At 49.6% G+C, this 14,849-nt stretch overlaps 1 protein-coding gene across 2 annotated transcripts; it reads left to right on the plus strand.

The window, feature by feature from the left end:
- The first annotated feature begins 12 nt into the window (after positions 1 to 12).
- DRAP1 (DR1 associated protein 1) lies at positions 13 to 14,780 on the plus strand. 2 transcript variants are annotated; one of them, XM_083716355.1, is made up of 9 exons: positions 13 to 48; positions 2,912 to 2,973; positions 3,596 to 3,826; positions 8,503 to 8,575; positions 9,751 to 9,844; positions 10,815 to 10,934; positions 12,501 to 12,588; positions 13,927 to 14,015; positions 14,517 to 14,780. In XM_083716355.1, exons 3-9 carry the CDS (start codon positions 3,785 to 3,787, stop codon positions 14,662 to 14,664), a joined length of 654 nt encoding a protein of 217 aa, XP_083572481.1. In that variant the 5' UTR covers positions 13 to 48; positions 2,912 to 2,973; positions 3,596 to 3,784; the 3' UTR covers positions 14,665 to 14,780. The 2 variants fall into 2 exon arrangements, with proteins under 2 accessions (XP_083572481.1, XP_083572480.1); XM_083716354.1 differs by lacking the exons at positions 13 to 48; positions 2,912 to 2,973 and having other exon boundaries at positions 3,393 to 3,826.
- The last annotated feature ends 69 nt before the right edge of the window (positions 14,781 to 14,849 follow it).

Below are 14,849 nucleotides of genomic sequence, written 5' to 3' on the forward strand. Positions count from 1 at the left end.
TTGGAGAGGGGACAGGAAGTGCCGGGGAAGTGAGGTAAGGGAACCAAAGTTTTTTTGCTATCTTCCGAAAAAAAAGGGGCTTCTTTTTTTGCTCTTCCCAGTATTTGAGGAGTATTATATCTTCGTCCCAAACCTAAAATATCTGAGGGCACAGGGGTGGGTTTAAAACACATCTCCTCTCACAAATGGCAACCCGCCATGTTGGGCATTGTTTCCTATGGGCGTCCGGAGTGGTGCCGGTCTAGCAGTTGGCTTCTCTATGGAGCAACAGCCCCCCTCTAAAATGTGCTCAGGGTGCTAAGAGGGCGGGGTGTTTGTGCGTGTATCGCGCGCGGAGGATTCCATTTTATACCGGAAGTGACGCAGAAGGGCTGGTCCCCCCCCCCCGCTTTCTTCCGGATTGCGCCTAAGTGTTTTGAGTTTTGTTGAGAGGTGGGTCCCTATCGCTCTAGGCGCAGCTACGTTGAAATCCCTTCGTAGTTTACACTGGGGAATAAAGCGGAAAACCAGTTTAGTTTGACGTCGGATGTGATGTTAAGAGCTCCGTTGGCATCGCAGCCCTTCATGGTATAACCACGGCTCCCCAGCCCGCCCATCTGCAGTGCGGGGACCTGGCAGTGCTCTCCTGAAACATCACCCACCCACACAAGTACCCGCGATGCGAGGATAATATCATTGCAGGGCTGTTGTAAGCCTCACTTTCAGCCACTGGGAAGAACTGGGAATGTTATTGGAGGGTGGGGTGTAAATTCCTTAAATAAAATAATTTAAGGATGGAAGCATTTTGGGCTGCACTGCATTCTGAGCTTCTCAGCCACACACACTACTGCAATATAAAGATGACAACATTGCAGGGCAGATGTAAGCCACAGGCTCTAAAAGCCTAGGGTAACGGGGCAAACAGGGCCACATGGCTGTCACTTAGAGGCTCTCTCACACACATGCCCAAATGTTTAAAAAGGACAAGCACAGGGCTACCTTGGAATCCCCTCATAAGAATATAAAAGTAGCCCGTCTAGCCCATCATCCTGTTCTCACTGTGGCAATCTAGATACCTCTGGGAAGCCTCCAAGCAGATTCTGAATGCAACAGCAACTCTCCCCACTTCTGACTCCCAGCAAATGGTATTCAAAATCCGTGGCATACTTTCTACATGGTGGAGGCAGAACATAGCCATTGTAGCTGGCAGCTCACCCACCTCACCATCAATATAGGGATAATAACTACGGGCTGTATTTGCATTTGTGGCGCAGTGTTTTAAAAAACTAAAGTCATGTTTCATTCCTGCTACTACTCCCTTCTTTTTGTATGAATGGTTGGTTGATTGAGTTCTTGGTTTAGGTTTGGGGCTCCTCAGTGCCCTCCTCCGCCTTGAAATTGCCCACTTGCTCTCAGCCTCTTGCATCAGGGTCCAGTTCCCTTTGTGGCCTAGAGAAAGATGGCAGATAGTGATCAAACCATTGCAGTTGCTTTTCCTTCTGCTCGCTCCTATTGCTTTGCTGCCCCTCACTGCCCCCACTTTGGAAGTGAATGGATGGCAATAGAAGCAGGAGCAGCAGAGACAGCATTATCCCCTCCCCCCAGGCACTGGCAGGTGCTAGATGTTGCCAACTCCTGACTTCAGCCCTTGGGAAGGGCGTGCTGTTCCCCTATCACAAATGGGCTAAAATCCTGCATTTCTCTGTCCTTTCTGAAATACAGCTGCTACTTTTATTTTGCAGGAAAAGGGGGAAATTTAGCATCAAAACTAACTGGCAAGTCTCATCTGACAAATGAATAAGCAGTCTACTGTTTTGTTCAGTCTGTGCTACAAGTGAGCAGAGCTAGCATACAGGTCCAAAGTGGCATTCCTCAGCTTCTTTTTTTTAAGTAAAAAGCTTGTATATAAGGAAACAAGCTGGAAAGCTTTGATTGTTCACAGAGGCCTGGTTTTTTGGGGGGCCGAGGGGGTGGTTTGCTGGATCAGAAATGGCAAGCTTAGGATCACACCTTTAAATTGTTTATGTACAGTACACAAATCATGCAGGAAAAATGGTTTTTGCTACTTTGGGCGCAGAACGAATTGAGTACACAGTACATCTGAAACTGGTTTTAAGCTCATTATCCCAACAGCCTAGATTTCCCCAACACTGCCGCTCAGGAAACTTGGTAACCCGTAGGTCAGAAAGTCTTTACATCAGATCTCAGATCAATTCCTGAAGATACCAGGGCATTGTAGGCAAGCTGTCTCTCTCACTGCACTGACACTGTGACATACCTTATAAGTTTGTCATAAGTGTTTCTACCCAGCTAATGACACTGTTGTTGGAATGGAAACAACAGAGCAATCCTGTGTATTGAAGGCGATGGAAGCTGCCCCACATTATTTAACTTGTTTTCTTCTACATATATATTCTGTCATTTCTCCATCGTGGAACCTAAGGTGGCGTACAAGGGTTCCCCATCCAGGCAGGAACCAACCAACCAAAAGCTGCTTATTTTCTGCAAGGTGCCTCGTGTTTTTGGACAATACTTTTTATCGTTGTGCTTTTCACATATCAAAAGAAGCTGCCTTTGGTTTTCCTTTTGGATTGAAAAGCAGGACAGAAATTAATTCAAAATTTTAAAATAAATATACTTTTCAGGCAAGCCTTTATAACATAAGGCTGATCTAATGCCCACTTACCTGGGAACAAGGCCCATTGAACCCAGTGGGACTTCTTTCTGGGAATACAGAAAGATTGTGCTTTAACAAGTAAACAACTTATTTATGGGTAAGCCTGTGCAGAAGGATTGCAGCCTTATATCAATTTATCTATCTGTTAATGGCAGCTGTCTTGTACTCAAATGAATTTTTTTAATTGCTGCTATCATTTGATTGTTACATCATAGTTGTTGCCCTTTCTTTCTTTTTTCTTTCATCTTTGGGCAGCTATTTTATGAACATTTACTTGACAGTCATCCTCGTTGGACACAGTGGGACTCCCTTCTCAAGTAAGCATGATTAAGCCTCTTAAATGGCAAACTACTTCGAAGCGGGATAGCATGAGACTCTTAAGACCAGGGTCGTGGGTTGGAGCCCCACGCTGTGCAAAAAGATTCTTGCATTGCAGGGGGGTGGCCTAAATGACCCTCGTGGTCCCCATGCTCCTATGAAACGAGTCGTGCGTGCATGTGGCTCAGAAGCTCCCTCTCCGTCCCCCTTCGAGCTTCTACTTGGGGGGGCGGGGGCGGGGGCGGAGGGAGTCTCCTGCTTACCTAACTTTGAACTCGAGTCTAGGGGGTGGAGGCCTTCCAGAAGTGGTTACCCCGCCCCGCTACTCCCACCACCCCTGACCATTGGCCCTGCTGGCCGGCGGGGTTGATGGGAGTTTGCACGCAAACGACCTGTACGGAGCCCCCGGTTCCCCCATCTCCGCTTTGCGGATGGGCTGGGGGCTCCCGCTTTGTGCGCTAGTTCCTTGACGTGGCAGGCAAGCCAGCCTTTGCTGCCCTTTTGCTCCTTCTGTTCCGCGGGCACCGCAGGATGTGTGTCTACTGATGGTTTGTTTTTATGAATGGGCCTCGCGCTCTCGGGGGAAGGAGCGCCCATTCATGCCTTTCCGCCTTGATCCAGGCGGCGTTAGGACCCGCGCGGCGGGCGGCGAGGAGGAGGAGGAGGCGGCGGCAGCGGCGGCGGAGGCTGCTTGGCCGGGTCGGGCGAGGCGGCTCCTTCCGAGGTGATCCTGATCCGGCTCTTCGCTCGCTGCAGGCCCGGCAGCAGGAGAAGGAGGAGGAAGAAGGAGAAGGAGGAAGAGGAGAGGAGATGCCGAGCAAGAAGAAGAAGTACAATGCGCGCTTTCCTCCGGTGAGATCCCCCGCGGCTGCCCTCCCCTCGCCTGCCTTACCCCGGGGTAGAGCTTGCACCAAAGCCCGGCCCGCAGCAGCGGAGCCCCTCTTGCCCCGGAGGAAGGGAGCAAAAAGTGCCGGGGCTGCTTCTCGGACTGCCACCCTCCTCCCCACCCCACCCCGGCCGCTGCAGAATCCCCAGAGAGTTTGAGGCTGCGATCTTAAGCCCCCTGAAGCTGGGGAGGGGGGACCCCATTGAAACTGCTGAGTAGACACGGCTAGGGTGGCTGCCTAAATAAATTAATCAAGGCGTCAAATGAATTACTTCCCTTTTACTTGCCCCCCGTACCTCCCATATGCTTCAAGCAAGATGTGGAAGGGGGGGGGGTGAGAGAAAAGAAAGCAGGTAATACAGCCCCCTCCCTAAAAGACACTCGTGCCTGCTTGCCTATAGAAGTCTTAAGAACCCCTTATTTTTGCTGTTTATTAGAATAGACCTGGTATGGGGAAGCTTTGGCCTTCCAGATGTTGCTGAACTACAACTCCCATCACCCCCTGGCCATTGGCGGCTGGGAGTCATAATTCTGCAACATCTGGAAGGCCAAAAGTTCCCCACTCCTGGAATAGACACACAAGCCTGCCTCCCCCACTCCCACTGCCTTCCTGCCCCAGGGAATAAAATGTAACCCCGAACACACAGGCAACTGATCCCTCCGCACAGAAGAGAAAACCCATAGGAGAGGTTTTCTGCTTTAGGAATTCAGTGAGTGTAGCCCGTTTTCCAATAAAATACAAAACAAAATCCTCCTTCGAATAAGCTTGATGCAGTTCCAGATGTTGCTTGATTGCAGTTCTCATTGGCCAGAGCCAGTGTGGTCCCTTGTCAATTGTCAGGGATGACGGAAGGTGTCGTGCAACAACAACTGAACAGGAACTGGTTCCCTGACCTGATAGACAAGCCCCCTCCCCAATGGAAATTGGCTTTTGTAGCCCCTGTGGAAGATGTGCCCTCTGCTCTCTGTGGCCTTTGCAAGATACAATCTGGCTCCTGAGGAATCCATGACCCTCCAGAAGTTGTTGGGACTACAACTCCCATTGTCCCTGAACATTGACCATGCTGGCTGGGGCTGATGGGAGTTGGAGTCTGCCCACATCTGCATGGCCACTGGTTCCAGAACTGTTGTTGGACTGCAGCCCCCATTGGCCCCTGCCAGCATGGTCCGTGGTCCAGCAACACCTGGAGGGAAGCAGGTTTCCCTCTCCTGGCATGGAATAAGTCTGAGTTTATTTCCTCTGCTCAGTGGCGTAGCGTGGGTTGTCAGCACCCGGGGCAAGGCAAGTAATTTGTGCCCCCTAACCCGTGGATTTGCGCCCCCTAACCCCCAGATGTTGCGCCCGGTGCGGCTGGCCCCCCCTGCACCCCCCACGCTACGCCACTGCCTCTGCTATTTGCTAATGTTGATTGTTGGGTCCTGGGCCAACCTGAGGTCTTCTAGTAAGGCTACTTGGTGGGTGCCTCTTTTGTAGAAGGGCTTTCTGAAGAGGGTGTGCATTTTCTTTTCTCTGTCCAAAGTGCTGCTGCTGGACAATTTTGGTGGAAAACCTGGGTTCCTGTGTTTGGAGCAAGACAGATTATTTTTGTCTCTTTGCACCTTTCATCATTTTATAAAACCTCTTACCCTTCCTTCCTTCTTTCCTTGGTCCCAAAATCCTTTTTGTGATTGAGTGATCAAGAGACTGCTGATCACCCACATGTATTCCGAGCATGGATGGACTCATGATACATTTGCATAGGACATTATTACAACATTGGCTGTTTTATCTTTTCACTGCCTTTTGGGACAGTGTTTATTATTATTATTATTATTATTATTATTATTATTATTATTGGCGGTTCACAACTTAAAATTGCAATATAAAAAACACAAAATACATAATAAGAAGATGAATATGATTATGTATTTTAATTTTTACTTTATTCTGCTTTGTCATTTGAAAAACAATTTGGTTTAATTTTCCTAGCTGAATGTAAGATTTTATATTTCAATTAATTTTTTAAATTAAATTAAAATTTTAAAAATCTGGAGGGACGCATGTGAGCCTCTCCTGGAACATGTCCTGCTATCCTTTGACTTGTACAAGCATGAGAGTTGTAAAACCCATGAGATTTACTTCGGAGCACAAATGCATAGGATTGGGCTTTCCTTAGGGTTGAGAAGCGCGTGACTTTGCAGATGTTGGTAAATTCCAACTCCCATCAATCCTCTTCCTCGGTCTGAAATTTCATGCCAGCCAGCGTCTTTCCCATCAATTGCTGCCTGATCCTTTTAAACTGGAGGTTATGGGGTTTACCTGGAGATCTGGGACCTTCTTCATGTAAATCATGTGTTCTTGCACCCTAAAACAGAAACAAGACTCCTGCCCTCATGATTCTGGATAAACAGCTAATTCACATAGGAAACTGCCTTAGACACGCACACTTCAGCTTATACCCAGAACAAACTTACGGTAGTTGGTCTCTAAGGTGCTATTGGACAATGTTTTAATTTTTCAATTTATTTCGACTGCGTCAGACCAACACGGCTACCTGCCTGAATCTGCCTTAGACAGAGTCAGACCACTAGTCCAGTGTTTTTCAACCACTGTTCCGCGGCACACTAGTGTGCCACGAGATGTTGCCTGCTGTGCCTTGGGAAAAATTGAAAAATTCGAAAGATTTAAAAATAAAGTATTTTATAATTTTTCATATTTCTGTTTACTTACTATTTCATAATAAAGTAATTATAAAATACTTTCTTTGTGTTTATTTGATTCCTGTTCAAGAGAATTACTTTATATATAGTCAATATAGGTACAGAGTTAATTTTTTTAACATTTTCTAATGGTGGTGTGCCTCATGATTTTTTTCATGAAACAAATGTGCCTTTGCCCAAAAAATGTTGAAAAACACTGCACTAGTCCACCTAGCCCAATATAAACCAGAGATTGGGAACCTCATGCTGGGGAGCAGATGGGGCTCTCTAAGATGTTCAGCCGGGACCTTGGGACTCTCAGTTGACAGTATCTGCTCCCCAGGCCACACCCCATACTGGCCTTCCTTCCTCCCCGCCTTCCCTGAGTGTTTTGTCTTGGCTCGGCTGAGAAATGTCCTTGACTGAGATAAGGCCTCTTGCTAGCCTGGGTGGAGGGCGCGTTGTGTGTGTGAATTTGGCATGTCGGAATGCAGCCTGCTCCACAAAGGCAGGAGTTCTATCTGCTTTTTGCCTCTGGTCCTCCCCCTTCTGGAAACTTGTCCACAAGGGATTCTGGCCTTCTGCCTAAAAAGCATTCCTCACTCCTGGTCTACACTGATCTGGAGATGCTGAAGACTGAGTTTGCATGCAAATCCTGTGTTCTGGCGCTGAACTATGGGTCTCTCCACCCAACCCCCATGAAGCTAGGCTGGGCATTTCCACTTCAAGCATCGCAATGCCCCAGGTGCCCCACTCTCTTGCCCAGCAGTGGATCCTAGCCTTTCTTGACTCTGGCAGACAAGGGTGCCTGAGGGCTGTCCTTCAGCAAGCCCAGCAGCACAGTCCTTCCTGCCAACCCATGGGACAACCTGGGTGCGATGCTGAAAAGCTAGCTTCCCGAGAGCAGTGTGTCTTTTTACCCAAGTTGGTTGCTCACTGGCAGCTCCCTGCTGCACCCCAGGTGCCAAGGCAGGGTTCAGGGGAAGGCTTTAGTGCAGGGCTGGGGAAATCCATGGCCGCCCCAGCTCCCATCAGTCTAGAGGCAATAGGTTCCCCTTCCCTGGTTTAGTGCTTAGGAGAGATGCTGAGCCTTGGTCACCCAGTCCAAGTCACTTAATAGTTATCTGGGGGATGCACTCTGCATGTGCTCAGAGGAGCCCTTGGAGGTTTCGTCGTTGTTGTTTTTTTACTCTGTGGTCTACAGAGTTGGACCATTGGTCTTCCAAAATAGATGATCCCCTGGGCTGAGGTTGAGTTCCAGGATTACCTCTTCAATTTCTAAAGTGTTTCCTAGTGTTTGCTTCTAGGGCCACCTAATGAGTGGTTGTTCCACCTAAGCAGAAAGCCTCCAGTTCAAACGTCACCTCTGCAGTGATTATAACCGGCACCTTGAACTAGACTTGGGAGCTAGCTGGCAAACCGGTGGCACTGATGCCCTCTGTCGTTTACCCTGTTGGGAAGTGAGGCACCACCACTGTGGCCATGCACACACATCACATTTGAAGCACATGGCTTCCTCCAAGGAATCCTGGGAACTATAGATTACTCTAAACTCAGCTACAGTTCCCAGAACCCTTAATAAATTACAGATACTTTGGGGGGGGGTGTCATGTGCTTTAAATGGATGGCATGCACACAGCCGCATTCCCTTGTTAATAAGGGTGAAGTACAGTGTGTCAAATTTGGTCTTCCAGCTAGTTTCCAAGGCGCCAGTTCAAGGCCCTGGTTATTATCGAGTGGTTGGAGGTGGGGGTTGTATTCTGTGATTCCACAGGCATGTAAAATGTGGTGACTACCAGGGATGTGATTCAGCTTTGTGACCAGCTAAGTTGAATTTTTTTCAAACTCAGGAAACAAAATTTCTAGATCTTACAGGCTGTTTGGCTAAGTCCAGCTGAAATCTGAGAAGCCAGGGTTCCGTTTTAATACCTTCTTCCATTCTCCATTTTTTGTTTTTAAAAAGGCTCGAATCAAGAAGATAATGCAGACTGACGAGGAGATTGGCAAGGTGGCGGCGGCTGTTCCTGTGATTATCTGTATCCTTTTCGTCACATTGCCTGGATCTGCCCGCCCACCAAGCCTTGGGGAGAAGTGCAAGGAGACCAAGTGGGGGAATGTGTCTTGCCCCAAGGAGATGGCTTGAGGAACCTATAGGAATTCGATTCCAACCAAACTAAGCCTCCTACATATATTTTGCTCTAGGAGGCATAGTTTGGTCAGAATAGTGCATGGGTAGGCAAACTAAGGCCCTGGGGCCTGATCTGGCCCAATCACCTTCTAAATGAGGCCCGGGAATCAGTGTGTTTTTACATGGGTAGAATTTGTCCTTTTATTTAAAATTCATCTCTGGGTTATTTGTGGGGCATAGGAATTTGTTCATTTTTTTTTTTTTCAAAACATAGTCCGGCACCCTGCTGAAAAAGTTTGCTGACCCCTGGAATAGTGAATACACTTCCAGAGCTAACACTGAATAAATTACTTCTGGTAAATGAGCCACCATTGCCGCTAGAGGGCTGTGAAAATTTGCGTCCCAGGCATTTTAGACTCGTCTACTCATGTACTGCGGGATGTGGGTAGCGCTGTGGGTAAAACCTCAGCGCCTAGGACTTCCCGATTGCATGGTCGGCGGTTCGAATCCCTGCGGCGGGGTGCACTCCCGTCGTTCGGTCCCAGCGCCTGCCAACCTAGCAGTTCGAAAGCACCTCCGGGTGCAAGTAGATAAATAGGCACTGCTTACCAGCGGGAAGGTAAACGGCGTTCCGTGTGCTGCGCTGGCTCGCCAGATGCAGCTTGTCACGCTGGCCACGTGACCCGGAAGTGTCTGCGGACAGCGCTGGCTCCCGGCCTCTAGAGTGAGATGGGCGCACAACCCCAGAGTCTGGCAAGACTGGCCCGTATGGGCAGGGGTACCTTTACCTTTACTCATGTACTATCTAAAACCAAAGGAGCATATTGGATGCAATATGTGAATTTTTTTCCCAGCAGTGACCTGCTGCTAGTCAGCCCCAGGCAGGATGGCCCGTGCTCAGGGATGAGGATGAAGCTGTTGTCCCACTATATTTGGGGGGCCTGACAAGTTCCCTAGGACTGGATGGACAAATCTGACCTCAGGCAGCCTCCTGTGTGAGGCTTTGCACGCTCTGCACATTGTCAGGGGGTTTGGGGGGAGTGGCTCCCTTCACAGCATCCCTTAACTGTAGGTCTCCCCAAGCTCGGGCACTGGAGCTCTTTCTAGAATCGCTACTGAAGAAGGCCTGTCACGTGACGCAGTCCAGGAACGCCAAGACCATGACCACATCGCACTTGTGAGTACCGGCTGCACATCAAGGGGCAGGGGCAGAGCCAGTCATGAAAGGGTGGCGGATGGAGGCAGAGTTGGTGCAATCAGCTGGCAATTACTGACATCGTCTCTCCTTGGTTTTTAATCCCGTTTTGGAAATGTGTTTATTCCTTGTGGCAAGGAGTTCCCCAGTTCAGCTTTCCTCAAAGTAAGCACAGGCATTGGCTGTGGAAGTATTGCAGCTCAGCCTCCCCGTATCAGGCAGAATATGTTGAGCTTCAAGTGCTTTGGCTTGAAGTGCAGAAAGTGTTTTCATTTTAAACTGTTTATTTCCCCCAAGCATGCCTCTCAAAAGTATTTTTTACTTACTTACCTCCTGTTACTTCGTCTTTTTCTTTCATACATGTATCTAATTCCCCCCTCCAAACTTCCCAGTTTCTCTCATTCCTTCTGCCCACTCCTTTTACACTCACTTCTTCCTTCTGCAGCAGCTTTAGACTGTTATCATATTCCTTTTTATTTCATTTACTTTAAAAAAATTAACCTTCTTTCTTTCTGATTTCCTTCAGTACCTCCTCTGTCTTCTTCCTTTCAGAGGAGTGAGACCTTCCTTCCCTCCCCTGCCTCTTTCTCTTTCTCTTTATTTCTCTTTCCCACCCACCTTTACCAAGCATACAGGTTTGCTGGCATTGCTCCTCCCAAAAGTCAGAGGCCACAATGGAAGAGTGAGGAAGCACTGTGTGAGCTGTGGCCCTGAAGCACCCTTGAAAGTAGACTTAAGACCCACTGATGGTCCCTGGCCCATTGGAGAAACATCAACAGTCCCACGAAGTTGAAGGCAGCTAGCTGCCTGCCTTCACAAATCTAGTAACCTTTATTTGAAACCATGAGGGCTAGAAACTTGTCTCCCCGTCCCCCTGATTTTAAACAGAAGTTTTGTCACTGCATCAGCTGTGTCTGGATTTACCATCTAAGCCCGTCATCTGGTTTTGCAGGAAACAATGCATAGAGCTGGAGCAACAGTTTGACTTCCTGAAGGACCTTGTTGCCTCCGTGCCAGATATGCAAGGAGACGCGGAGGATAACCTCATGGAGGGGGAGAAAGTTTCCAGGAGGTAGGAAGGGAGGCGAAGCCCCCGTAGCATAAGGTCCCAGGTTCGATCCCCAGTTGCATCTCTCCACTTTCCCAAAAATGGCCATTTGGCAGGAGATGGCTAAGATCCTTCTCAGCCTCAGACCCTGGACAGCCTCTGCAAGACAGAGTAGACAGTACGGGGCTAGATGGATGAATAATCTGATCTGGCCTAAGATAACCTCCTTTATAATGGGTGGGATGGGAAACACTGGAGGAAGTTCTGTCCCTCTCCCCCAATCTGATCTTTGCTAAAGGGGGGAGATGGGGAGGTTTTTCCCATAATATGAATACTTGCTTGCTTCTGCTTCAGGAACCTTTGCAACCATCCTGCAAGTTGGGTAGTATTGTCCTTGTTAAATTGTGAGTGGGAGGCTGAGGATGGGGAATCGGAGGCCCTCCAGATACAGTGGTGCCCCGCAAGATGAACGCCTCGCAAGACGAAAAACCCGCTAGATGAAAGGGTTTTCCGTTTTGGAGGCGCTTCGTAAAACGAATTTCCCTATGGGGTTGCTTCGCAAGACGAAAAAAATCTTGCATCCCCCCGCGGGTTTTTTTTTGCTTTTTTTGCCCTTTTCTTAAGCCGCTAAGCCGCTTATCAGCTGTTCCGCTGCTAAGCCGCTTAACAGCTGATCGCTTGAAGCCGCTTGACAGCTGTAGTGCTAATCCGCTAAGCTGTCAATGGGCTTGCTTCGCAAGACGAAAAAACCGCTAGACGAAGAGAATCACGGAACGAATTCTTTTCGTCTAGCGAGGCACCACTGTATTGTTGAGCTCAAACTCCCATCAACCCCCCAACCAGGGATGGTGGGAGATTAAGTAAAGACACCTCCAGAGGACCGCAGCTTCCCCAGCCTTGTCAAGAGACCAGTCCGGCTGAGCTAAGACTAGAACCAGGAATTTCAGCTCTCAGTGGCTACACATGACATGTGTTGGGCCGTAGCCAAGTGGCAGAGCATCAGTTTCTGAGCCGCTGTTTGTGTCTGCACTTTCCCTGGGGAGGCTTGCTTTAGGTGTATTTCATTATATGAATCACTCCCCCAGCAAAAATCCCTGAAGGAATTTACAGCACGAGTGAGGTGCAGTAATGAATAAAAATGCGTCATTATATTCAAAATGTAGTCAAAGCAAAAAACAACAACACATCCCATCATTGGTGCTGCCCAAATGACCAGGAAAACAAAAATGTCTTGGCCTGGCAAGGTTGGTGCCAGGCAGACCTCCTTGGGGAGAGCATGCTAGAGGTGCGGAGCTACCACAGAAAAGGCCCCTTTCTCTTCTCGCCACTCTCTGGAACTCCTTCAAAGGTGGGATGCAGAGAAGGGCAATGGGGGACATGATCTCAGGGTTCAGGAGGTTTATATAGTGCAAGGCAGCCTTTAGAGATAGGGGTCCTGAGCTTTGCAATGCAGTAAAGGTCAAAGCCAGCAACTGAGCCCCGGTTTCCAAATGGTCTTCAGGGGCAGCCCCATGAACAACGCATTGCATAGCCTAACCTGGAGGCCTCTTCCGCACACCTGTCTCCACTTTCTTTTCCTCTCTGGTTTAGGGGCCGGAAACCTGGCACTGGGCGAAAGAACGGCGGCCCAGGCAAAGGACGGGATCCGAAGCAGTCAGGCACAGACTCGGAGCAAGAGGTGGGCTGGCGTGGTTTTGAGTGTCTTCAGAAACTGAAACCCTCTTCTAATTGCACTCCAGAAACACTTTTTAAAAAGTTAATTTACCATCTGACCCTGTTTTTCCTCCTCCTTTCTCTTTCTTTCCTCATCCCGCCTCCCTCCCTCCTTTAAATGAAATCCTGAAGAACCACAGAAAAATGCGGACCGTATGGGCGCCCACAGGAATTTTTCCGGGTGGTGTAAACCACGGAGAGGACGAAGCAGGTCATCCAGGGAGGGGGATCAACTGTATCGTCATCCCCCTTGGTGGATGCCCATGTAGTCTCTTGACTCACTTTCGGTTTCTGTTTGTGTGAACAGAAACCCAAAGCGGCTGCTTCCATCCCCCTGGTGGTTTTGCTTGGAAAAACCACCCTCTTGCTTTGGCCCCTTCCCTTTCTGCTATCTATAGATGGTTAACTTTTTTGGAGCCACCCTTGCCTCATCTCAGCGGTGATTCTTCACAGGGGGGTGAAGTTGTGGCCTCCCCCCGCTTGCCACTGTGCTCACAGCCCATATGCTTCCCCTCTGGGCCTGCCAGGCCACACTGCCCAGGAGGCGGCAGCAAGGCAGGCCGGCAGGCAGGGACTGTTGTGCTGAGACCTCCCTGCTCACTCACACTTGTGATGGGCAGCAGAGCAGGCCACAACCGCAAGGAGCGAGCTGAGCATAGCCAGGGGGCTCAGTGGGTGGGCAGTGAGGCCTTGGCAAGTGCCCCACAATGCCATGCTCCGATTCCAGCCCAACTTCATCAGACATACACAGTTTATTCCTCAATATTCCACCCTCTTTTCTTACGTTGTTTTAGACTGTCCAGCCTCCAAGCAGTGGGCTGAGGCAGTGATGTTGGTTGTATCCCAGGAGGGGGGAGCCTTTTTTTCAGCCTAAGGGCCACATTCCTTTCTAGGCAGCCTCCCTGGGGCCACATCCAGCAATGGAGGTGAGTCTTCCCTTTGTACAGTAGGCTAGTTTGCCTGCGCACATACAAACCCCTCTCCCCTCCTTCCAAGCAAGCAAGAGGCATCCGGGTGTGGCCGGGGGGGGGAGGGTCCTGAGGGCTGGATGGAGAGGCTTAGGGGGGCCAAGTCTCAGGTTCCCCACTCCTGTTGTGTTCAGTGCACTGTCCTTGCACAGCAGTGTGAATTGGGTCTGCTGGGCTGGAAGCAGCCCAGGAAACACATTTCAGCTGCCTGCCTAGAAGGGCAAAAGATGTGGCTGCAGGATCCAACTAGCTTGGTTGCTCCGAGTAAATGATAGGCTGGCATCAAGAGCATAGCATCGTTCCATGGTGACCCTTTTTTTCTCCGGCCTGTGCAGGACGACTCTGAAGACAGCGAGAGCAACGGGGAGGAGGAAGTGTCCCACATCGCCCCTCCTCCTGTGCGACCTGCCACACATCTCTCCACGTAATATTTTCAGTGTGCTCCTGCTTATTGCATTTGGCCAGCAGTGTGTCAGGAATTGTGGTTGGGAGCTCTGCCCTTTGAGCCGTCAAGCTGGGATTCAAGTGCTGTTGTCGGCTGCCTCAAAACTGTTGACGTCTGTGTGTTTTGGGGGTAGGGACTGGATACCACTTTGCTATGGCCCCTTTCAATCCTGGCACCTGCCTTGGCTTAAAGTCTAGGCTGCTGTTATTTGTTCTCCTCACCAAAGAAACCCTGATCTGTTTCTGAGCCTAGAGGGGACAGGGACGACTTGCAGCCTTCCAGATATTCCTGGGCTCCCGACTCCCATCAGTCCTAACAAGCATGGCAAATGGTTGTGAATGCTGGGAGTTGTAGTCCAACAGCACCTGGAGGGCCACAGGCACACACCCCAGGCCTGGAAAACATCTTCATCACCCCCAATCTACAGAAAAAGTGCCTTGGCCTGCACACTAATGCGACCCCCTTTTTCTCCCCCTGCAGTGCTCCAACACCGTATCTACATTTCACTTCCCCGCCGGTTCCTGCAATACCTCTGCCTGTCGCTGCACCAATGGGGACGGTGCCAGTTGCGCCCCCACCTGCGCCGCTTGCGCCAGCCCAGGAAGACGAGGAGGATTATGACTCCTAGCCCTAGTTCTGGTTTTTTGCTGTTGCCACTTTGGGGAGGGGTGGGGGGGGAGGGGAGGGACAGAACAGGGTTTGAACGGGGCTGTTCTTAAATTTATTAAAAAACATGAAACTGTGGCAGGATGTGTGTGTGTTTTTGTTGTTGTTCTGCCCGCTTTTGCCCCCAGCCCCTCTTGCTACCTTGTT

The sequence above is a fragment of the Podarcis gaigeae genome, assembly GCF_964106915.1.
Source record: "Podarcis gaigeae genome assembly, chromosome: 16".
Classification (NCBI taxonomy): domain Eukaryota; kingdom Metazoa; phylum Chordata; class Lepidosauria; order Squamata; family Lacertidae; genus Podarcis; species Podarcis gaigeae.